The sequence below is a fragment of the Panthera pardus genome, unplaced genomic scaffold (genome assembly GCF_024362965.1).
Source record: "Panthera pardus isolate Hobbes unplaced genomic scaffold, ASM2436296v1 HiC_scaffold_20, whole genome shotgun sequence".
Taxonomy (NCBI): Eukaryota; Metazoa; Chordata; class Mammalia; order Carnivora; family Felidae; genus Panthera; species Panthera pardus.
Window position 1 is genome coordinate 89,483,205 of NW_026526766.1, and position 23,186 is coordinate 89,506,390.

Genomic DNA, 23,186 nt, shown 5'->3' on the forward strand with positions numbered 1-23,186 from the left:
TCTCTGTGTCTCTCTCCATCTCCCACTCTCTCTTGGAGCCACTCCTGTGCTAGAGAATTCAAGCCTGGGATTCTGAGATGGGGCTGGGATTCTGAGATGGGGCTGGGGTGGGGAGGGGTAGCGGGTCCTGGGGGGCAGGGAGCATCGCTGGCCGGTGGCGGGCCCCGTGGGGCTGGCCGGCCTCACACTGTCCCTCTGTTCATTATTAAATAATGCTTCCTGATGGATGAGCTGGAAAGTGCTGTGTAGCGGGGTCAGGTGGCTCAGGTGATGGTTTTCTGGTAAGATTGATGGTTCTCAAAGGTCACATTCAGAAAGCAATTCCTTGGGAAAATTGATCCCGGGGATGCAGGGGAAACATTGGGGCTGGAGGTGCCGCCGGGCGTCTGGACCACCCACCCAGGTCTGGATACGGGCACGCGCTGGGAGGGCAGGTGGGAAAGGGGCTGCTTTCTTCCGTGGCTGTTTGTTTCCTGGGCCAAGGCCAGGCCCCAGAATTGCCGAGGCTGTGGGGGGGAGGGGGGTGCAGGGAGGATCTGCCTCGCGCCCCCTCCCCCAGCCTTCACCATCCCTGTGCTATCAGCAGGAGGCAAGCTCCGAGAGCCTCGAGGTGGGAGAGAGGCCGCGAGGTTCCACCTCGGGCACCTGACAGCCCGGAGTTCAAATCCCGCCCATCCCCCCAAGATGCCTGGGGTGCGTTACTGACGCCTGACCTACCAGAATCTTGCCTCCTTACCTGGGGCATGGGGAGAGCGTGCCTTCTGGGTTTTCCCAAGGATTCGGTTAACAATGCACGTCGCCCAGCACCTGTCCACGTATGAGTGCTCAATAAATTATTGATATATGCTTGTTTTATTTTTTTATTTCATCTCCCAAGGGCCTTCTGAAATAGTGAAGAGAAATCCCAGAAGGACAGCAGCCTGAGGGAGGGCGGGAAGGGACGTGCCTGTGTTTGGGGGACCGTGGGTGGGATGAACTTCTCTGGGCCCAGGTGTGTCTGACAGCCGGCACTGGGAGACCCTCCAGGCCACCGCCACCCGCCTGCTTGAGGCCCTTCCTAAAGTGGGGCTCGCCAGCTGTGTGGCCTTGGGCAACTTGCTTACCTTCTCTGTGCCTCATTTCCTTACCTGTACAAAGGTGAGAGTAATATACCCTTGGTAACGCTCTTGTGAAGACGGCAATTCATTCATGGGAAGCTCTCAAGTTCCCAGGCTTCAGCCACTTAGGCAACTCCTTCACTATTTTCCCATATCCCAACTATTATTCATTCGTTCATTCATTGGTTCATTCATTCATCCATTCAACAGCTTCCTGAGATATAATTTCCATACCACCCACAACACCCATTTAAAGGATGTAATCCAATGGCTTTAATCTACTCACGGATACATGCAACCATCCCCACGGTCAAGCTCTAAAACATTTGGATCACCGGGGCACCTGGATTAAGTGACTGACTCTTGATTTCCGCTCGGCTCATGAGCTTACGGTTCATGAGTTCTAGCCCCACATCGAGCTCTATGCTGACAGCATGGAGTCTGCTTGGGATTCTCTCTCTGTCCCTCCCCCGCTCCCTCTCTCTCTCTCTCTCTCTCTCTCAAAATTAATAAAGTTGAAAAGTTAAAAAAAAATCTTTATCACCTTCAAAAGAATCCCTGCTCCCCTCCCACCCAGCCACTGGCAACAATGAATCTCCTTTCTATCTCTACGGATTTGCCTAATGGGAACATCTCCGTGTAAATGGAATCACACAACATTTGTCCTTTCGTGTCTGGCTTATTTTGCTCAGCATAATGTCTTCAAGGTCCATCCCTCTTGGGGCAGGTTGTCAGGATGCATTCCCTTTTATGGCCCAATGGTACTCCGTTGTCTGTGTTCTGTTTTCCTGGTGATCGGCACTCGGGTTGTTTCTGCCTGCGGCTGCTGGGACTAAATGCAGCTGTGACCGTTCCTGAGCGCATTTTTGTGCGGACACGTTCTCGTATACTTCGGGGTGGCATCGCTGGGTCACGGGGAGTTGCTGGAGGAGTCTGTGGTCTTGTGGAGACCCGCCAGACCGCTTCCCAAGGCACGCCTACCATTTTCCATGCCCACCAGCAGCGGGTGAGGGTTTCAGTTTCCCCACAGCCTTGCCCTCACTTGTTAGGTTCTGTGATTTGGGTGCTAGCCACCCTAAGATGCACAGAGAGGGGTAACTCACAGTAATAATTTTGATTTGTGTTCGCCGGCTGGTTAGTGACGCCGAGCCTCTTGTCATGTGCTCGTTGGCCATTGGTGTATCTTTCCTGGGGAAATGTTTACGCAGATCCTTTCCCCATTTGAAAAACTGGGCTATTTGTCTTTTATTACTGAGGTGGAGGGGCTCGTTATGTACCCTAGATAGAAGTCTGTTATAGGAGAACTAATAAAAATAATAAATGAAATAATCATTATTATATTAATATATTATTATATTGATAGCATATATGATATACTAGTAATTAATATATATTATTTAATTATTATACCTAGGGGTGCCTGGGTGGCTCAGTTGGTTAAGCGTCTGACTTCGGCTCAGGTCATGATCTCACGGTTCTTGGGTTCAAGCCGCATGTCGGGCTCTGTGCTGACAGCTCGGAGCCTGGAGCCTGCTTCAGATTCTGTGTCTCCCTCTCTCTCTCTGCCCCTCCCCTGATCATGCTCTGTCTCTCTCTGTCTCTCAAAAATAAATAAATGTAAAAAAAAAATCTATAAAAAATTATACATAAAAGATACATTAAATAACATATATTATTTAATTATATATTATTTACTATATTAATAGTATATAATATATACTATAATTAATTAATATAATTGATTTCAGTTACTGATTAAATTATTTAAATTAAATGTTAAATGATTGATTTAATTAAATATTGCAAATGAGTATATTGATAATAATTATTACTACATTAATAATAATTTGCAAAATTTTTCTCCCGTTCCATGAATTGTCTTTTCACTTTCTGGACGGTGGCCTCTGACACAAGTTTTTTAAGTTTGATGAAATCCAATGTATCTATTTTTTTTTTCTTCTGTTACCTGTGCTTTGGGCATCGTGGGTAAGAAACCACTGCTCTACCCGAAGTCAGGAAGATTTACCCGTCTGTTTCCGTTTTCCTGGTTTTAAGCCCTTCCATGTGGGTCTTCGATCCATGTTGAGTTAACCCCTGTGTGTGGTCTGACTTCATTCTCGTGCACGTGGATATCCCGTATTATTTATTTACTTGCTTGATGATTGCTTTAAGTGAACACACTTTATCGCGCCACCTAGGCAGTAACATGCCTCAGATCCCCAGGTTTGACGAGGTGGCCACTTCAAAAAAAAAAACAAAAAACCACCGTGTGTTCAAAGTAAACAGCAACCATGAACCTGTTTCCTGGCTGACCCGTGCAGCTCCCGCGGTCACGTGGTCGTGCGCGCCACCACGGGAGACGGTGCTGACGCTGACGCACACGGGGGGGGGGGGGGGGGGCGAAAGGCTGTGCAACAGGGGCTGACAGAGCAGGGGTTGTGAACCCGCCCCCCCCCCCATGCAGAAGTGCCGCTTGGCCTTGAAACTGACTGTCTGCCAGCCCTTGGCTTTAGGAGAAGGGGGCGAGGCCTGGCAGCGGGCGCCAGGTGGAGGGAACAGCCTGCGCCAAGGTCCAGAGGAAAGCAGGATCAGGACACCTGCTGGACAGAGACGGGGAGGGGGCGACACAGAGACATGGAGAGACATAGAGAGAGGGAGAGAGCCCCACGCGCGCACGCACACGCACAGAGCCAGCGACACCCAGAGCTTCCCGCAAAATCAGGCAGACGAAGAAGCACCTCCACTGCCTGGGCTCCGTTTCTGTGCCAGCCCTGGTGAGGCTTCCCCCCGCTCTGTGGGCTTCTCCTGGCAGCCATGCCCAGCAGGGAACTACTCTCCTTGCCGGAGGAGGCACGAGCTCATTCCAGGGCTCAGCCACGGAGGGTGGAGAAGCCAAGACAGCTGTGGGAGAGGAGGCCTGTGGGAGGGGCCAGCACGGGACTGGGGCGGAGCTGGGGTCAGGATGCGGTCCGGTCCGGAGGAGCCGGCCACGTGGCCTTGGCTTCTCCCCAGCCTGGACCCCACAGGAATGTCCAGCCCTGACACCCCAGACCCCCTGCTACCCTCGTTACCGGACGCTTCTCAGCTTCAGCTGGTCTTTATGCGTTCTGAACAAGCCAAGGTCAGTGTTATCACCCAAAGTTGAGGTGGCCATCGTTTCTTTATGTAGCTGATACCTAAAAATATCCCGTCCTCAGACCAGAGGCATGGAACACATTCCTGGTTCCACACAGCTGGGGTGTTCCTCTCCAGCTAGCACAGTGGGATGTTCAATAGGAATTCAGAAGGGAAAAAAAAAATCTTGAGGTCAAATACACCCTGCAAACAAACTTTTGCTAGACAAAGACAGGTTTTCTTTCCTGCAGAACTTGTCAGAGGCTGTGATATGCTAATGCGCGCTGTGTGTGTGGGGGGGAGGGGGTTGGGGAGAAGGGTGTTGGCATTAGGGAAGCGTATGTGCTGACCGGTAAGCTTAAGCACAGGACCTCTCTTTGCCAGGGACTGTCTCTGGGGTCTGGTGTCCCCAGGAGGAAGAGTGACCAATGCCAACAGGTGCCTGCCCGTGTCCCTGTGCCTTTCTGGGAGCGGAGCCCATGGTGGGCCCACGGTGCGGACGCGGCTGTGGTTTGGAGCTCCGGAGAAAGAGCGAACAGGCTTCTTCAGGCTGCGTGTGTTTGGCTCTGAGCTGCAGTAGAATCTCGACAGGGTCAGGGCCCAGGCTGTTCCGGGGGCGCAGGAGTTGAAAGAATATAAGCTTGGGGCACCCGGGTGGCTCAGCCGGTTGTGTCCAACTCCTGACTTCAGCTCAGGTCATGATCCCAGGGTCGCGAGCTCGAGCCCCGCGTCGGGCTCCGTGCTGACGGCTCAGAGCCTGGAGCCTGCTTCCGATTCTGCGTCTCCCTCTCTCTCTGCCCCTCCCCCGCTCACACTCTCTCTCTCTCTCTCTCTCTCTCAAGAATAAACATTAAAAATAAATAAATAAATAAAAGAATACAGCCTTCAGACCTGCTAACACCAGGGATAGCGCCTTTGCCTGCATCAGAATTCTTTTTTTTTTTTTTTACTGTTTATTTATTTTTGAGAGAGAAACAGAGACAGAGCGCAAGGAGGGGAGAGGCAGAGCGGGAGGGAGACACAGAATCCGAAACAGGCTCCAGGCTCTGAGCTGTCAGCACAGAGCCCGACGCAGGGCTCGAACTCACGGACTGTGAGATCGTGAGCTGAGCCGACAGACCCACTCAGGCGCCCCTGTCCTTGGCCCCGAGACTTGAGTCACAAACAGCGGGAGGTAGGTGACTGGGAACAGGGTTTCCCAAACAGCCCCCCTGAGACCTGGAGGACCCACTTCTCCCCCAGAGGAAGGGCCTGCGTGAGCTCAGCAACCAGCCCCTCCCCGCCCTGGCCTGACTGCCCGGTTTAAACTAACGTTTGTCATCTGCTTATAGATGTAATACCTGCTCACGATAGTGTAGAAAACGTGCCAAGTGACAGAAGAAAATAGAAACCATTCATCATCCCATCCCCTCCCGACCTGGGACAACCACAGTGATGCCCAGGTGCCCTTTCTGTCGGTGTTTTGGGTGTGGATAGATGTACTTTGAGTGTAACCGGAGGCTGTGTGTGTCAGTCCTCCTGGGCCGCCGTAACCGAACCCCACAGACTGGCTGGGTTACACAACGGACACTCGCTTTCCGGACGGTTTTGGAGGCTCGAGGCCCATGATTAGGGCGCAGGCAGGGTTGATTTCTGGTGAGGCCCCACTTCCTGGCTCAGACGACCAACTGCTCAGGTGTCCTCACTCGGTGGGGAGAGAGCTCTGGTGTCCTTCCTCCCTCGAGGCCCCCAGGGCCCCACCCTTATGACCTCATTTAACCTTAATTACTCCCTCAAGGCCCCGTGTCCACACATGGTGGCACGAATGGCTAGGCCTTCAACATGTGGATTTAGGGGACACAATCAGCTTATAACTCTTCTCACGTACAGCTCAGTAACCTGCTTGTTTCCGATCCACGTCCTACCCCATATTCGCCTGTGGGACTCTGGAGTTGAGTATCGCTGAGTTCCAGTCGCAGGCATATCTTTGGGCAGCCTGTGACTCTGGGCGAGATACTTAACGTCTCTGGGCCTCCTTTTCCTGGTCCGTAAAATGAAGGTGACAGTGGGGCCAACTCCCGTGGTCATTAAAGCCTTGGATGAGATGCGGTCTGGCCCACGGTACGTGCTCTGTGAGCGTGGTCTTTTCATTTGTATTAGGAACATTCCCCACGGTTTGAAATAGCCTTTAATGACACATGTAATATAACATCGTATTAATAGCATCTCCTCCTTGCCTCGCAAACGCTTGATCCGCCTTCGGGCCTCAGCTTAAAACCCTTCTTCCTGGAAGCCCATCGTGCTCCCCCAAGACGAAGTTAGGACCCCCTCCCGCCGTGATACCCCCTCCTGGGTATGATGCTTGGGCCCCGATAACCATTGCCATTAATTAAAGATTTGCACGATTACCGTTGTTAAATTCATCGACTTCGGGTTTTAGAGCAGTTTTAGGCTTACGGAAAATTGAGCCCGTGGTGGAGAGAGTTCCAAATACCCCGTCTCCCTGTACACAGCACCCGCCCCCATACGCCATGTGCAACAGCTTTTTTTTTGTTACACGTGTTGCATTTGTTACATCGGGGATGAGCAGCGGTGCCTTGTTATTATTATTAACCAGAGCCGCAGGTTTACATCAGGGCTCAGTCTCAGTGTCATTATCAGCATTGTGGGTTTGGACAAATGCCCAGTGTCCTGCATCCACCATGACAGTGCCACACAGAACGGCTTCACTGCCCTGAAATTCCCCCCTCCCCCATCACTGATGTGTCGATCATTGCCCTCCTAGACTCTATACTCCACCAGGGCAGGGACCCCACCTGCTTTGTTGACCATTCCGTTCTCTGTTCCCAGCCCAGAGCCTGGCACGTAACAGGGACCCTATATATACATATATTATTTTGCACATTTTAATAAAAACAGGATTCTGCTACACGCAGCATTCTGCAATGTGCTTTTTACACACCTTGACAATACTCCTTGGAAATCTTCCCGTATCAGAATCTAGAGCACTCTTGCTTCCTTTGTGTCACGCAGGATTTGCAGCATGCATGCGAAACTAACACCGCCATGTACCTGTCACCCAACGTTGGCAGTTAGCAACTCGTGGCCTCTCTGGTTTCATCGGTGTCTCCGGCCACGTTCCTCCTTTCCGTGCTATTCCGAAGCAAATCCCAGACACCAGATAATTTCATCTGTAAAGACTTCGGCATGTGTCTCGAAAAGATAAGGACTTTAAAGAACTAGAACCCCAACACCATGGCCGCGCCTAATCAGCGTTAATTTCAGATCGTCAGATAGTCTTCAATTTCCAACTGTCTCGTGAGCATAGTATTTGCTTGTTTGAGTTTAGAGGTTGTTTGAACCAAGATTCAGATGAGGTCCTCGCCCTGCCTTCGGTTGATGCCTTTGAGGCCTCTCTTGGTCTAGGTCCCCCCCCCCCCCCATCAAGTTTTGCCCCCTTGTAGTTCATCCGGTAAAGAACCTGGCTCGTCACTTCCGGAGTCCCCTCTGTCCGGATTTGGCTAACTGCGTCCCGCTGGTGTTCCTTAGTGTGTTTCTCTGTCCTTGGTAGTTGCTGCAGATTCATAGCCGGCTTGATCAGCTGGCTTGATCAGATTCGAGCTCCGTTTGGCTGAGATCGCTTTCGGGGTCCCGTGGGCCCTTCCCTTGGGAAGCCTCGTCCCGCCGGCCGTCTCTTGTGAGGTTGCAGGCTGCTGACGCTCAGAGCCCAGAGCCCAGAGCCGTGCGTGGAGTGAGGGCTGCTCCACGGTGGCCTTCTAATCCTGCTTTCTTTTCCGCTTGTTAGCTGGGATGCTTCTATAAAAAGAAACATCCCCTCATCCCCCATTTGGTTACCCGGAGGTACAGTTTACACAGGACAGACAGGACATGCCTGACTCCCTCCCTTTATTTACCGGATTTCAGAATAATGAGTTGCCTATAAATATTTGAATGAACGAATGAATAATACATGTGTGGATGAACCGACCGGGGGGGTTGGGGAGCGGGGGTTCTCTCCATCTGCCCTCAAGGGCGTGGGCGGAGGCGGGGAGCAGGGGTGCAGCCCGGGGCGGGGGCGGGGGGGGGGGGACCTGGCCTGCGGGGGGAGGGCTGGTGAGCGGCTCTTGCCGCCCGCCAACCTGCCTCCGTCACGAGCAAAGATGATGAGGATACAGCGTCTGGGTCAAGGTCGCCGCGTGAGCCTGCCCCGAGATGCAGGAAGGCCCTGCAAACACCCATCAGCGAGGGGAGCGGACCGGGGGTGGGGGGGGGGCATCTCTGTCCGTCCCGGGAAGGGACTGAAAGGCTGTGCTCCCTGCCGAGCAGGGCGGTGGGGGATTTTTGCGGTCCTGAAGGAGGGCGCTAGCCTCCTGGCCGCGCTCTCCTGTCCCCGGGGCCCTGCCCGCCTGCCCCCGACGCGCACTGAACCTCTCTGGCCCTCCGTGTCCCCCCAGGTGCAAGTGCAACCTGCACGCCAGCCTGTGCTCCGTGCGCGAGGGCAGCCTGCAGTGTGAGTGTGAACACAACACCACGGGCCCCGACTGCGGCAAGTGCAAGAGGAACTTCCGCACGCGGTCCTGGCGCGCCGGCTCCTACCTGCCGCTGCCCCACGGCTCTCCCAACGCGTGTACGTAAGGGCCGAGCGGCCACAGCGCCCCCCAGCGGTGCCCCCCACCCGCCCCCAGCCGGCAAGGCTGTGGCCCCTCCCGCCCTTCAACCTCGGGGCGGGGGCCGTGGGTCGCGCACGCACACGTGAGCACACGTGCGCACAGACACGCGTGCGGGCGTGCGCACGCACACGCGAGCGTGCCTGCACGTACACTCGCGCCCCCGCGTTTTCCGCGGCTCGCCGGCGTCAGGCCTTGTAAGTAAGACCCGCCTGCCTCCTGCAGGAACCGAACCCCCCCCCCCCACCCCTTCTGGGCCCGGCCAGAGGGAAACCCCAGCTGAGCGGCTCGTCCTTCCCTTTCTGGGCCCTGCGGGCTGGAGAGAAGGCACCACAGGGTGTCAGGAGGAGGGTGGTGGAGGCCCCTTCCTCCCTCCTGGCCGTGATTTTCAGCACCACCCCTCATACCGGGCGTCCGTGGGGCATTTACAACCGGCCACGCGGGCACCACATGCTGCGTGGTCACCACGACCCTCAGATTGGCTCCTGGAGGCGGGTCTCCTATTAGCCCATTCTCCAGGGCGGTCCTTTGAGGCCCTGGCCTGAGATCCCCGCAGCCTTCCCCGCCTTCGCTCTCTGCACAGTCCTCTCCTCCGGGCTCAGCCTCCCCGGGCCGGGAACGTGTTCCTTGGGGCGTGCCCATCCGTGCCTACATCGTGAACACCCGTCGGGGGACCCCACTCACCAGGGACCCCCAGCATAGTCCATGGCTGCTTTCATGAAATGACAAATCCCAGGGAGCCCCCGAGCTGCGGTAGGGACGCTGCACCCGGCACAAATGCACAGCTTCTCGCTCAGCTCTCACAGCTGCCCCGAGGGCGGGATTATTATTACCCCCGTTCCCTAGATGAGCAGACTTGAGGCCCAGCAGCCTTAGTCCAGCAGCAAGCTATGTGCCAGTCACTGGGCGTCCTGCCCCGGGGCCACCCGCCCACCTGCCCGCCCGGGCGCCCCCGCAGGAGCCCCTCCATTGGTGCCCTCCCTCCGCCAACGTGAAAGATTTATGTGACTTTAGGCTGATCAAAGCTGGAGGCCTCACAGAGAGGCCATGACAGGCATGTCGTGCCTGTGCTGGGCGACAGGCCTTTGAAGGTCTGACTTGCCAGGCACTCACAGCACTCTGGGCCTTCAAAGGCGCCCAGAGCTCTGGGCGCTGACAGCCGCCCCGCCCGGCTCCCTCCCCACCAGGTGCCCGACCCATCTCTTTGTTGGAACCGGTTCTTGAGGCCTTTCTTTAGTGGCTGTCACCTCCTTCTCTGACTGGCAGTCTGCCTCCCTATATATGTCCTGCTGGCCTCCCCATCCCTGCTCTCTGCCCCACCTCCTCTCCATCCTCCACCTGGAAGGATCTGCCGGAGTCTCCTGACGAGGCACTGACAGTCTCACAGACCTGCTCAGACCCGCAGGCCACCTGCTCTGTCCAGCCAGCAACGGGCACGCGCGCACACACACACACACACACACACACACACACACGCCAGGCTTTGCCTCTGGACCCTCTCCCCTCCATCCTGCAGGGGCAGGTGAAGCCCCTTGATTTTGGGGAGCTCCTGGAGCTGGTCCCTGCTTCCCCAGAGTCCCACCCCGCCCCCCAGGGAAGGAGGGGTTTCTTCTGGGATACCCGGGAGCAGAGATGAAGCTGGAGGTTCTAGTATCCTCAGCCTAACGCTGTCCCCGCCCCTGGGACCCCCACCTTCTCTAGGACAACGAGAAGAAAACAGCCCCCAAGACACAGACAGAAACAAGTCACTCCCAGGCTAATTTTGCCCTCACCACCCCCCCCCCAACGTCTGCATCTCAGTAAATGGCACCAGCACCCAGGGAGCCAAGCTGAAAGTCTTGGGGGGGGGGTCACCCCTGACTCTGGACCTTCCCCTCCACCACCACCAGCTCTGGCTCCCCATCTCCTCCCTTGCTGCTGCAATAGTGGCCCTCCCCTCAGGGCCCCTCCAGTCCCCTCCCCTCTGCAAGCAAAGGGCGCTCCTCACCAGGGTGCCCCCCTCCCCTCATCACACCTCACTCCCAGGCCCTCAGAATAGAATCCTAGCCCAGCCCCCACCCCCCCCTACAAGGCCCTCTGAGATCAGGGGTCCCCTGATCTGTCCCTGGCTGTCCTGCAGGGCTCACTGGGGGCGGGGGTGGGGGGTCATACACCACTCTCCACACCACAGCCTCCCCCCTGGAGGGCCTCCCAGCGTTCCAAGGGGCATCCTTGCCCCTGTTCTTTCTTCCAGAACACCTGGTCGGGGGTGGGCGGGGGGAAGCCTGACATCAGCTCCTTCCCTCCAGTGCTGATAATTCTTACCATGGTATCTCCAGACTCCCCGGTCAGACCATGACCTACACCTCCATCACCCCCCCGGGGCGCGGACACGCACAGACAGAAGGGCCTCTGCCACTCACAGGCCTGTGGCCTCGGACAGGCTATTTCACCCGGAGCCCCGTTTCCTGATCCGTGGAATCAGGCCCATCCCAAAGCCCTGTGGGGTTGTGTGGGGACTAAAAGGCCCCCATGGGGGCCGTGCTGGGCACGTGCCTGGCGCATGGCAAGCATTCAGCACATAGCAGCTGCTACGATTATTTTTCAATGAGTCATTCGGCCACGTCCACATGTCCCCAGACGGGAACCCACGCGGTGCTTTCTCCCTGGCGGCCTGTGCTTGGTGGCACCCCCGAAGAAAGGCCCCCACCTGCACGGCAGGACCTGAGAGTCGAAAATCAAAGAAGAGGGTGCGGGTGAAGCCCCCAGTGGAGCGTTTGACCCTTACCAGCAGGTGCCCCGGGGTTAAGTCACGGCTCTGAGACTTCATTTCTGCATCTGCAAAATGGGCTAAGGCGGCCCCTCCCTCTCAGGGCTCAGGATGAAGTGGGATCATCGCCTCCAGGTTTCCTTCCCCCAGCCCCGCCATCCCCTCCTGTGCAGGGAGGAGGTGGCCAGAGGCCCGGTGACCCTCCTTCTCTCCCCGCAGGTGCCGCCGCAGGCTCTGCTGTTGGCAGTAAGTACGCTCCGAGCCCGCTGCCCTGGGGACGGCCCCTGGGGCCCGAGCCTCTTTGCGACTCCTGGCGAGAACGGGAGAGAAAAGAAGGGGCTTCCCTGGCCCGTGGCCGCCCGCCTCTCCCCACTTCTAACTGCCCCCCCGCCCCGTTCACTTCTCACCTCCGCCTGCTCTCTCCCGTCCCCTGTGCTGTGGCCTGCAGCCAGCGCATCTCCCATTTCTTCCCTCGAGCTTCCTGGTTAGTGCTGCTTTGGAAAGGGTCCCCGCAGCCCCTGGGTGAACCACCCCCTCCCATGTCTCCCTCTCCTGCCGGGCAAGAGTCGGGGTGGGGGGGGGGGGTCCCTTGTTCTTGGCCAGTGGCAGAAGTCCCCCGAGCCCCGTGAGGCTGGGACAGGTAAGCTGGGATCCAGCTCAGGCCCGAGGGGAGGGGGGGGGATGGAGGGGGGGGCGTGAGTGTCGTCCTCACGTCCATCATCAGGCCACCGGCTCTCAAGCCCTCACAGCACCAGGCACCAGCTATGCAGGGTCCTTCCAGGACCTCATTGAATCCTGGCACCCTCCCCCCAGGTGGGTAGCGCCGTCTGCTTTTAGAGTTAGCAGGAGAGGACTGGCCGGTGTCCAGTCAGCCACTGGCACACCTCCCGTTTCAGACATGCTTGAGCGGGGCCACAGCCCACCCTGGGCCGTTCCCTGCCGCAGAGAAGGTGCCAGAGGAAGCTGGATTCTGGAGGGGATGCCGGCCGGCTCAGTGAGGCCGGAAGTTGCTGCGTTGCCCCCATCCCCGCCAACCCCTCATCCCCGCCAACCCCCCACGCCCGCCAACACCCCATCCCTGCCAACCTCCCACCCTCTCGTCCCCTTCTCATCTCTTGCCAGGCATCGGTAGGCCCCGGAAGGACCCCATCCCCAAAGCCCCTGTGGCCACCGTGGCCATGAGAGGGGCCCCCAGCACTCTTGCCCTCTCCACATCCGCTGCGCGGGGCCCCGGGGCCCTCAGCACCCCACAGCCCACAGGTGGGTGCCCAGCTATGGCCCAGCTGTCCCGGCCTTTCCCCCACCTCTGTGATGTGCACCTGCTATAGGGGCTTGGCTCTTAGACTAGAGAACACTAGACCCTAGAGCCACGAGAGTGTGGGGCTGAGGGGCCTCCAGGCCATCTGGGCCCATCTGTTACTGGGCCCCAGCCAGGGGATCTGGGGCTCACTTCAGCCTGGACCCTTCTACCTCCTGCCCCCCAAAGCACAGCTCAGGAGGATCCCTGAGACCAGCATGGCCGAGAGAACGGGGTGACCGAGGAACCGGGGGAGGGGCCTAGTGACATCCAGGCCACACGAAGTGCGCCCAAAGCCTGTCTCCCAGGGGGGCTCCTGCCTCAGTGCTCTGCCCCAGGCGCCGCCACCCCGCACCCTGTTGTGCCCCCAGCGCCTCGGCAGCCGACCCCCTGGGAGTGGACAGCATAGACTGAGCCAAGAGGGCAAGCTTCTCTGATCAGTGAGGCAGAAGGGCACCTCTGGGCCCGGGTTTTTGGAGTAGGGACTGCTGGGCTTTTCTGGGCTGCGTGGGGAGGGGCGGGGGGCAGGGCTAGGGCAGGGCGAGCATCCCACACCGCGTCAACCAGAGCAGCCACTCTTAGGGGTCCGCCCTGATGGACAGGCTCGGAGATACCCGCTCTCTGGTTCGAATTCCCCTCCGAAGTTGGGATTGCTGTGTATTCGAGGCTTGGGGTGCTGGAAATGTCCTGTCCCCGCCCACTGCAAATGCCAGAAGTCCGAAACGATTCATCCTTCCCGGAGGGTGCCAGGAGGACGCGGCCGAGGGAAGTCTCCCTGGTCCCGGCTGGGAAGGGGAGCTCGGCAGTGAGCCCCAGCAGAGAGGAGACAGCAGGGGCGCCTCGCTCCTTGGACGGTGCCGTGACCCTTCCTTCCTCTGCACACGGACCTGCGGAGGAAAAGTCCCCCTTGTTCTTGGGCCATCTGGCTTAGCTCCTCCGTGGGACCCAGAGGGTGACATCCCCCCACTCTTGATTTCTGCCCTTCTGCACGGGGAGGGCGGCATTTGCAGGAGGCAGGGGCTGGTCAGGAGATTCAGGAGTTACAGGGGAGCCTCCTGGCCCAGGGGTCCTCTTCGGGGTCAAGGCCGGGTCCATGCTGGGAATGCCAGGACATAAGCTGGCCGCCTGGGCCTTGTGCTTGATTTTGCAATGTCTGTGATGGGCATATGGGAGCAAAATTTGCTATAGCGGGTGCTGTGCCTGCCTGCAAACAGTGGTCTGTCTGGGTGGGGACCACACACACACACACACACGCGGAGTAACCTTGAACCCATTTTCTGAGTGCTTCGGATTTGGTGCATGCGGTTCAGGGCAAGCTGCACAGCTGGGAGGTAAAGAGAGGCTCAGATCAGGGCGGCGAGCCAGGCGAGGTGGGTGCGAATCACGAGGGTCCCCGGGACCCAGGTGGTGAGAAGGCGCACTCCTCAAACATTCAGTGGGTCGTGGTCAGCTTGCGTGGTGACCCCAGTGAGGGCGGCAGGGCGCTTTGGGGCAGGAGGTGGCTCCAGCGTGACAGTCAGTGACCCCAGCAGCCCGTGTCTCAGAGGTCATCGCTCCTCCTGGCAGCTGAAGCCTGTGCCCTCCCTGGGCCCCATGTACGTGGACCCCCACTAATAATGACGGTCCCTCCAGTTGGCGGAGTGTGGACTTCTCCTGAGCCCACAGTTCCGAGGGGATAGGACCGTTAGTTCCTGGTCCCACAGGTGAGGATGTTAAGGCTTGGGAAGAAGCAGGTGGAGTTCATGGCACGTAAACTATACTTCAATAAAGCTGTTTGAGAAGAAAGAAAGAGGCAGCCGCTCAAGGTAATAAATAGGATTACAGAGACGCTCAGGGAGGATTCGAACTCGGGGCTCACCGACTCCAGAGGAGAGATAGCTGCCTCCACAGCCACCCAGCACCACCCCAAACCCCCCCAGCTGGAGCCACTCCCTGATTCCCAAGGAACAGAAGGGACCTCCATCTGGCCTCGGCACACGACACAGGCCGCGGTGAGACTGTTCTTCCCGCGCACCCGAGCGTGTCCCGGAGAGCCCAGCCAGGGGTCTTTCTTGCCCCCGGCTCCCAGCCCCCAGAAAGGTCCTGAGTCTCCCCACGTGCCTCCCGACAGGTGCTTCAGACTCTTTGACCGGAGTCTAGCTGGGCCCGTGACCCTCTGGCCCAGAAGTTTCTCCGTCTTGCCCATGTCTAGCTGTCTGGAGGGCAGAGGCTGTGGGGCAGGAAGAGCTGCTCGGGACCACTAATCCTCGCCCGCAGAGGGTGGTGGGAGAAAGGCTCTAAAGCAAAAAGGCTCCGGGGCTGCTTTTGTTTGGGCTCTAATTAAGCCCTTGCCAATTTGGGTCCTGCAGCCTTCTTTCCTCACTGAGCCCCGTATTAATGTCAATTCGATGCCCAAAGGCTCCCAGCGCCCAGCTGGAAAGTCTCCTGCACTTTTTAGCTGGTAGATTTTCTGTCTCTCCCCACCAGCCGGCATCGTGCGTAATCCCTTTAAGAAGTGGAGAGAATCCGATTTCTCCCCTGTCCCTCTGGGTTTGTCTTTTGAAATTCAGTGCAGAGCCATGCCTTGCCTTCCCCAGCCCTGCCCGCTTCCCCCGCTTTGTGGCCGCTTAGTCTTGGGGACAGGCACAGCGACCCTGGGGGTTGACTCGCGTCGCGGTCCCTGGCGAAAATGGGCCCACGCTGTGGGCTGGGGAGGGCGGGTCAGATGGTGGAGGGGCTCCGGTCCCCGCGTTGGTGTTGGACAGGCAGCCTTCAAAGACCGTTCTGGACGCGTTTGATGACCCCTGCTCCCCTTTACAGCCATCAGCCAGGGACTTTGGCACAGAAAGGTCTGCGCCCAAATACGGGACTGGATCCCGCTGTACCCTCAGTAGGTTCGGGGACAACACAGGGAGGGCAGAAGGGTTGTATAATCAGGTGTCCCGCCGAAGAAAGGACGGCCCAAAGTGTGCAGGTTTTCGGGCTCAGCCCCGCCCCCCTCTTCTCTGGCTTCAGGTCACAGGCTGTAGTAGGTGTAGACGCTGCCTCTCCCGTAGACCTGGACCCAGTTCCGCTTGGCCAGCGTAGACCATGCTGCTTCTGCTAAGGGTCCTATGGGTGTGTGATGACTCCGGGTGCCCCCCAAGTCCCCCAGCCCCACCCTGTTGCATAACTGGGCTTCTCCTTTTCTTCCCCCCCAAGAGTGGATCAGGCCATCTACAGCTGCCCCCCTCGGGGAGAGCTCCCCCGGGCCCCAGATGCCCTCCAGTGCAGAAGGTATGGGGGCGGGAAAGTTCCTTAGACCGCAGGCCCCTCCCTATGTAGCGGAGTTAGCAGGTGTAGGTGCCGGGAGGTGGCGGGGGGGGGGGCGGGGGCGGCCCTCGGGAGCTGAGGGGAGGGGCCTCGGAGAACCATCTGCTCACACCCCGGGGCTCACCTTCTTAGAGGGATCCAGTGTGACGACACCAGACACAGCCCCTGTTAATCCTACACTCCCCCCCCCATGGGCTTCGGGGCTAAGTGGGGACTCCGCGCTGACCACGGGAATCCTGCCCTGCCACTGTCAGCTACAGGACCCCCCAGGGCAGGGAGGGGAGTTCGGAGAGGGTCAGGCCCTCCTGCAGGAATGGGGTGGCAGACTCAGACCCAGGGGTTGACTACCGGTGGATGAAGGAAGAGAGCGCATCCCAGGTGGCGGCGGGACCAGCCGGGGCAAAGGCTTGGCGGGGGGATCCCGCCAACGGGGCAGGGGGCGCCGTCGATGGTGTGGATACCAAGCCCAGAGCCTCAGTGTCCCACAGCAGGGGGAGGAGACACGCACAGGCTCGTTTGTAGCCTCGATGGACGTTCACTTGAAGCACACGGGGGCCCTGCCCGACCCTCCAAGTCGGGAGGCCGTTCCCAGCCCAGCTCACCTGCTCCCTGGACGGTAGGTCCGAAAGCCTGTCTGGACAGCAACCCGGGCCCCTCCAGGAGCCGTGAGCGGGGCTCTGAGCGCCCTCTGCTGGCAGGCAGTTCTGGAGCTAGAGCCGCAACCAGGGAGGGTGTGCGGTTCCCAGCAGCTGGAGGCCCCTGACTCCCTCCCTGGTGATGGGGCCTCTGGAGCCCTCGCTACCCTGCCCCGGGACGGGACCGACGAGGGCACCGCAGACTCCCGGAGGGAAGCGGAGCCCGACTTTGCTGCCGGGATAGTGTCGTGCTCACTCACAAAGCTGGGGCCGGGCCCCAGGGAGTTGTGATGCGGAAGGCAGGTGCTGTCTGGGTTCATGGCTCGATACACCTGCAGGCAGGGGGGTCCGTGGATAGGAAAGGACTCGCTGTGGCTGGAGCGGGGGGTGGGGATTGCTTCAGAAAGGGAGATGCCAGAGCCTCGTATGCCAGGTGCACACTCTGGGTTTGATGCCCACGGGAGTTAGGAGAGGAGAGGAGAGAGCTAAGCGATATTCGCCATCAGTCAGAAAATCATTCAGCGTCAGCAAAGCACTTAGCATGCTGTCGGGGGATGCTGGGGCTAGAGAAGTAATTTGGGAGAATTAATCCAGCCGAGTGTGTAAGTGGTCTCCGAAGGGGCACTGGAGGCCAGAGGGCTGCTTCTGCGCGGCTCCCGGATGTGCTGTGCCCCCTCACATCTGAGCAGGTGAACGTGCCCAGGGCCCCGTGGGACCCTCCGTTGCGCTTTCCCTGGGCTCGGACAGCCTGCCCTCGGCAGCTGGACCGTGGCGACGAAAGAGCGTATTTCTCGTCTCTCCAAGTTGTGGGCACCTTTGCTGCTGCCCCCGCCCCTGCCCCGGCCTCCAGACCTTTCCAGCTCAAGCCCAAATCTGCTGAAGTGGTGCCCATTGAAGAATTCCAAGGTAAGAGGACGGCCCCGGGCTGGATTCAGCCACCTCTCCCCCCACCTGCACTGGAAAACGGCGATACAAGACGGAGGACCCATGCCTGGCTCCGAAACCCCTCCCGGAGTAGCTGGGTCAAGGTGAAACCGAGCCTCTCTTCCCTCAGTCCTCCCTCCCCAAGGGAGCTGGGAGCAGGTATGAGTCAGAAGCACAGTGGGCAGGCACGGGGCAGGCACCGGAGCTTCCAGAAATAGCCTGTCCTGGCTCCCCTGGGAGGTGTAGCCCAGGGGCCCGTCTTGGTCGAAGCAAGAGCTGGAACACAGGGGTCACCGGTGCCACTCCTTGAGACACTTGGGAGATGGCTCACCTTCTCATTGCTCCCGGGGGGACAGGCGGAGGGGGCAGGCCCAGGAGGCCAAAGGTGTGGCAGGCCCACCGCCTCCTCCTGGGCACAGCTCCGAGGCTCGCTTCTCCAAGGTCTCCCATGCCCTTGACCACCAAGACCTCGTCAGTTCCTTCCTCTCCCATCACGAAAGGGAGGTTCGGTCCTCCAGAGATGCACAGATGGTGTTTCAGGAGGGCGGCCAGCGTCTTGCCCGTTCAAGGGCAGTCACACTGGCTTTCCTGTTCGAGGGGGTGCTGAGCCCCTTAGGAGGGACACCAAGGGATAGCTGCCTTCTTGGGACGGGGAGCCAATTCCCATGCCTTCAGGATGCCTTGCCCGGCAGTCTTGGGACTCGCCCAGTCCCTGGAGCAGAGGGAGGGCTGGGAGAAACGGCAGGATGTCACAGAGGTGGCTGTCCTCGGTGTGGGTGGGACCGTGTACCTGCAGTAAGAGTCCAAAGCCAGGCCAAGACTATCAGGAGGGCAGAAAGAGACGCCCAGGGCACAAACCCTAAGACGGTACCCATTCTCAGGGGGCTGTGCGAGAGGAGGCCCTCTGGTGCCAATCACGTTTGCAGAACAGCTCAGGCTAATAATAAAAGGTCCGGCAGGTGGGCGTTTTCCGTCCAGTGGTCTTCCAAAGCAGCATGTGGAGGAAGCTCCTGGCCCATTCCATCTCGCCCCGGAACCCATGCACGCATCTTCCCTTTGCCGAGCCCCCCGGGGGGTGCCGCGCTACAGGCACTGTCCCTGCGCTCACGCTGGCTGCGCGACCCACCCTCCCTGCATGAATCATTCCCAGTCGGACACGGGCATCCTTCTGAGCCGCTGGCCCTCCCTGAATCCCTGCCCCCCCCGGGGCCAGGTGGGAACCCGTGGGCTGGGGGAACACACCGGTCCTCCTGTCTCCTCCCGCGTGACAGGGAAGCGTTGGCGGCCCGCGGCACCTTCCTGCTCCCTGCATGCCCCGGGCTGGTCTGTCCTCGCCCCGTGCCTCAGTTTCCCCCAATACACGGTGCAGGGGGTGGCAGGAAGGCCCGGTGTCCCTTGGCCCACTGACCCGTGGTGTTTCTCACGCTCGGCCGGCCCAGACTGTGAGTGTTACGGCCACTCCAACCGCTGCAGCTACATCGACTTCCTGAACGTGGTGACGTGTGTCAGCTGCAAACACAACACGCGAGGCCAGCACTGCCAGCACTGCCGTCTGGGCTATTATCGCAACGGCTCCGCCGAGCTGGACGACGAGAACGTGTGCATCGGTGAGCCGCTCGGGCCCGGCCGCGGGGTGCGGCGTGGGCGCTGCTGGTGGGGTGGGGCCAGGGGGGGGTCCCGAGAGCCCTGTGTCCGAATCCCCTGGGAAGGGGGGCGGGGCCCACGCCAGCTGGGCGTCTCCAAAGACAGAAGCCTCCGGAATCTGCTCTATGACGAACCTCCCACAGGCACTGGAATTGCAGAACCACTGGTTACAAAGACTGGTTCGAGAGCTTGCTATGGGCCTCAGTTTCCCTGCTTGTAAAACGGAGAAGTGGATTAGATCAAAGGTTTTTTTTTTATTATTATTAAGTGTATTTATTTGGAGAGAGAGAGAGAGTCCCAAGCAGGCTCTGCACCGTCAGGGCGGAGCCCGACGCAGGGCTCGAACTCACAAACCTGTGAGATCATGGCCTGAGCCCGAAATCAAGAGTCAGATGCTTAACCCACTGAGCCACCCAGGAGCCTCCAGATCAAAGGTTTTCAACCCATTTTTCGTGGCTGAAGCTTTTCTTCCAACGAAGTCCTTCTGGTGCTTTTATTTTTTTTGTAATTTTTTAAATGTTTTTATTTATTTTTGAGACAGAGCATGAGCATGAGCAGGAGAGGGGGAGACACAGAATCTGTGTCTCCAGGCTCTGAGGCTGTCAGCACAGAGTCTGACGCGGGGCTCGGACTCACAGGCCGTGAGATCATGACCTGAGCTGGAGTCGGACGCTTAACCGACTGAGCCACCCAGGCGCCCCCCAGTGCTTCATAAGCAGAGGCCAAGCTTTTAAGACCCAGGGGGCACTCCTTCTGCTCTCTTCACGCTCTGCTCCAGGACTGGTTTGGGGGTAGAGAAGCAATCTGTGGGGGCCCTGGGCCCGGGCACAGGCAGGCCATCCCAAAAGGCCAGACCCAAGGCCCCAGCCAGCGCCCAGCAGCCTGGAAGGGCTGCCCACCACCCCTGCCTCTGTCTCCACTGGAGGCCGGTGCTCGGTCCTCGGGTGCCCAGCCCCCTTGGCATCCCGCTGCCCAGCCTCCGCCCACCAGGTCAGCTCTGGCTTCACAGAGGAGGGGCTGCCCGCGGGGCTGGAGCGGTCAGTCTGAATTATGGCATTGGCCTTCAGATAATTCCATCAACTCTAAAGTGACCCAAATGGAATCGTGCTGCCGATGGCACACTGGCCAGCTGTAGGGACAGGGTGGGGCTTCCCGATCCTAGTCGAGGCATTCCCTGCCTCCCGGATACATTCCTCTCTCCTTGCCTCTCTCTGCCTCCTCTGCTTCAAGGATTCCCAGAGTGGGGACCTTTGCCCCCTCCCACAGAGCAGAGGCCCGCCAAGAAACCAACAGGGAAGGGGCCGGGGGAGGCTGGAGGCCTCTGGGGCTGCTCCTCCTCCCACCCTGTGTGCTCCCTGCTCCCCCAGTAGCCCCTCGACCCGGATGCCCTGCCCTGATGAGGCTCCTCCCACCTGTCATGGATCTTAAAGCCCTTTGGACCTGGGAAGGTTCAGCGCTCCCTCCAGTTTCACAGACTGAGGCTGAGGCCCAGAGAGGGGTTGGGGCTGCCCCCGGGGCCAGCGGGAGGGAGTGGCTAATGGATGCTACAGCCTTCCCTCGAGATCTGGCCCGTCGGGCGGCCGTGGGCGCACGTGGACACGGTGTGGGGTGCATCACCGGGGAAGGGCAGGGGGGCAGGCTGGAGGGATGCGGGGCCGGGCGGGGTGGGGGTCGGTGCGGAGGACGCCCACAGCTCGCCCTGACCGCACGCCGTGCCCGTGTCCGTCCAGAGTGTAACTGCAACCAGATCGGCTCCGTGCACGACCGGTGCAACGAGACCGGCTTCTGCGAGTGCCGCGAGGGCGCAGCGGGACCCAAGTGCGACGACTGCCTCCCGACGCACTACTGGCGCCAGGGCTGCTACCGTGAGTGCGCGCCCGGCGGGCGGGGCTTGCGGCCGAGGGGCGGGGCCACGGGCGTCGGGGCGGGGCTGGGGCTGGGGGCGGGGCGGAGGGCGAGGCCTGAGGCGACCCGGGAATGGAGCCGGTGCCAGGTGGGAACCGGGAGGCGGCGGATCTGGGGGCCGGTTGAGCGGGGAGTCGGAGGCAGAGGCGGAGTTGGCGGTCGGTGGGATTTGGCTGACGAGGACGGGTTTGCGGAGCGGGAGGGTGGGGAGCTGTCCGAGCAAGCGGTGGCCTGGCGAGACCGAAAGGACAGTGGGCGCTAGCCTGGGAAGGATGATGGAAGGGCGCTCCTGGCACAGGGAGAGGCAGGTGCAAAGCTCTGGAGGAGAGAGAGCAGGTGCGTCGCAAGGCCAGTAGGCGGGGAGAGCCGAGGGCAGTGGCGGGAAGGAGACGGGGGCCAGCTCTCGCCTGGCCACCGTCACCATCCACGCTGGGGCGTTTCTCACCAAGGGCGCCCTGGGCCTCCAACACCCCCCACGCCCCCCGGCCCGTCTCAGTCGCAGAAGCTCCACCGAGGGGGGCGGGGGTGGACTGGGCCACCGCCCGCGTTAACCGCCCCTCCGCCCTGCAGCCAACGTGTGTGACGATGACCAGCTGCTCTGCCAGAACGGCGGCACCTGCCTGCAGAACCAGCGCTGCGCCTGCCCGCGCGGCTACACCGGCGTGCGCTGCGAGCAGCCCCGCTGCGACCCCGCCGCGGAGGACGGCGGCCTGGACTGCGACCGCGCGCCCGGGACCGCCCCGCGCCCCGCCACCCTGCTCGGCTGCCTGCTGCTGCTGGGGCTGGCCGCCCGCCTGGGCTGCTGAGCCCGGCCCGGAGGGGACCCTGCGCCCGGGGGGCGGCCCTGGGGGCTCGAGGGCCCGGGGGCCGGCGCCCGAGGCCGGGCGGCGAGAAGGGTGCGGCCCGAGCTGCTCCCAGGTGCTACACAGCAGAGCCCTCCCGCCTCCTCCCGCCGCGGTCAGTGGCACCTGCCCCCGCCCCGGCACTGCCCTCCGCCGCCGCAGGGGGCGCTGTGGGGGCTCTGGCCCCAGCCGCCTGCGATTTGGGTCTTAGGTTTTCTTTTGTATCACCCGCCGCCCCCCACCCTTTTTTTTTTTTTTTTTTTTTTTTGGCTGGTGGTGAGACAGCGGGTGGGGAGAAATTCTCACCTCAGCACCTCCAGGTCTGCCTCCCAACACACACACACACACACACACACACACACACACACATATGTGACTGTTGCAGACACCCCCTGCGCCTGTCCCTGGCTTACCATAGGCCAGCGGACCCCGAACTCCTGTTGCCTACAACTCTTCTTTCTTTGTTTTCCTTTGCAACCCACCAGACTCCGTGAGGCCTGGTGACCAAGGAACTCACCGTCTGGGGGAGGGAGTTAGGAAGGAGGGTTGGGAAGGCTGGAAACTTGGTTTTGTAGAGAACTATTTTTGTTTGTATTCACCGGCCCCTCTAAGGAGGACACGAGCCGGAACAGGTGGTTGATGGTGTATAACCCGCCAGAGTAAAGAGTCTGCTCACTGCTGCCTCCGGGAGCTGTTTTCTTTCTGTGTTCGTGTCCACTCAGCAGGGTTCGGAGTTTGAAGAGGAGCCCAAAATAGCCGTGGAGAAACTCTTCCCCCCGCTTCCGGGCCCTTCCGTGAACGACAACGGTCAGCCCTGCTCCCTGCGGGTGTGGATAGCGGAGCCCTCTCGCCCACTGGCCAGGAGCGACCCACGTGTTAGGGCCCCCCCCCCAGATGGTTGTCTTCCTCCTTTCCCTTAAAAAAAGTCCAAAGTTTATTGGCACTTTTCCCCAGCTGTCCTTGAATTCACAAGCACGTGGTGGACATTGATGTCCTGAGAAGTCAAAGTGAAGTGATGTGGTACATTCTACGAGCTTGACTC

General features: G+C 59.7%; 1 protein-coding gene across 13 annotated transcripts in view; it reads left to right on the top strand.

Moving 5' to 3' along the window:
- Positions 1–22,825, top strand: part of NTNG2 (netrin G2) — a 67,670-nt gene extending 44,845 nt beyond the window's left edge. For 5 of the 13 annotated variants that reach the window (XM_053908462.1, XM_053908461.1, XM_019420743.2 and 2 more), the window contains 9 exons: positions 8,645–8,817; positions 11,826–11,852; positions 12,729–12,866; positions 15,703–15,731; positions 16,084–16,158; positions 17,634–17,735; positions 19,123–19,360; positions 21,128–21,262; positions 21,873–22,825. In XM_053908462.1, the coding sequence (XP_053764437.1) occupies positions 8,645–8,817; positions 11,826–11,852; positions 12,729–12,866; positions 15,703–15,731; positions 16,084–16,158; positions 17,634–17,735; positions 19,123–19,360; positions 21,128–21,262; positions 21,873–22,108 (1,153 nt within the window). In that variant the 3' untranslated portion in view covers positions 22,109–22,825. Of the gene's footprint in view, positions 1–8,644; positions 8,818–11,825; positions 11,853–12,728; positions 12,867–15,702; positions 15,732–16,083; positions 16,159–17,633; positions 17,736–18,634; positions 18,704–19,122; positions 19,361–21,127; positions 21,263–21,872 lie in introns of all 13 variants that reach the window. The other 8 variants (XM_053908463.1, XM_053908465.1, XM_053908466.1 and 5 more) reach the window with 8 other exon arrangements.
- The last annotated feature ends 361 nt before the right edge of the window (positions 22,826–23,186 follow it).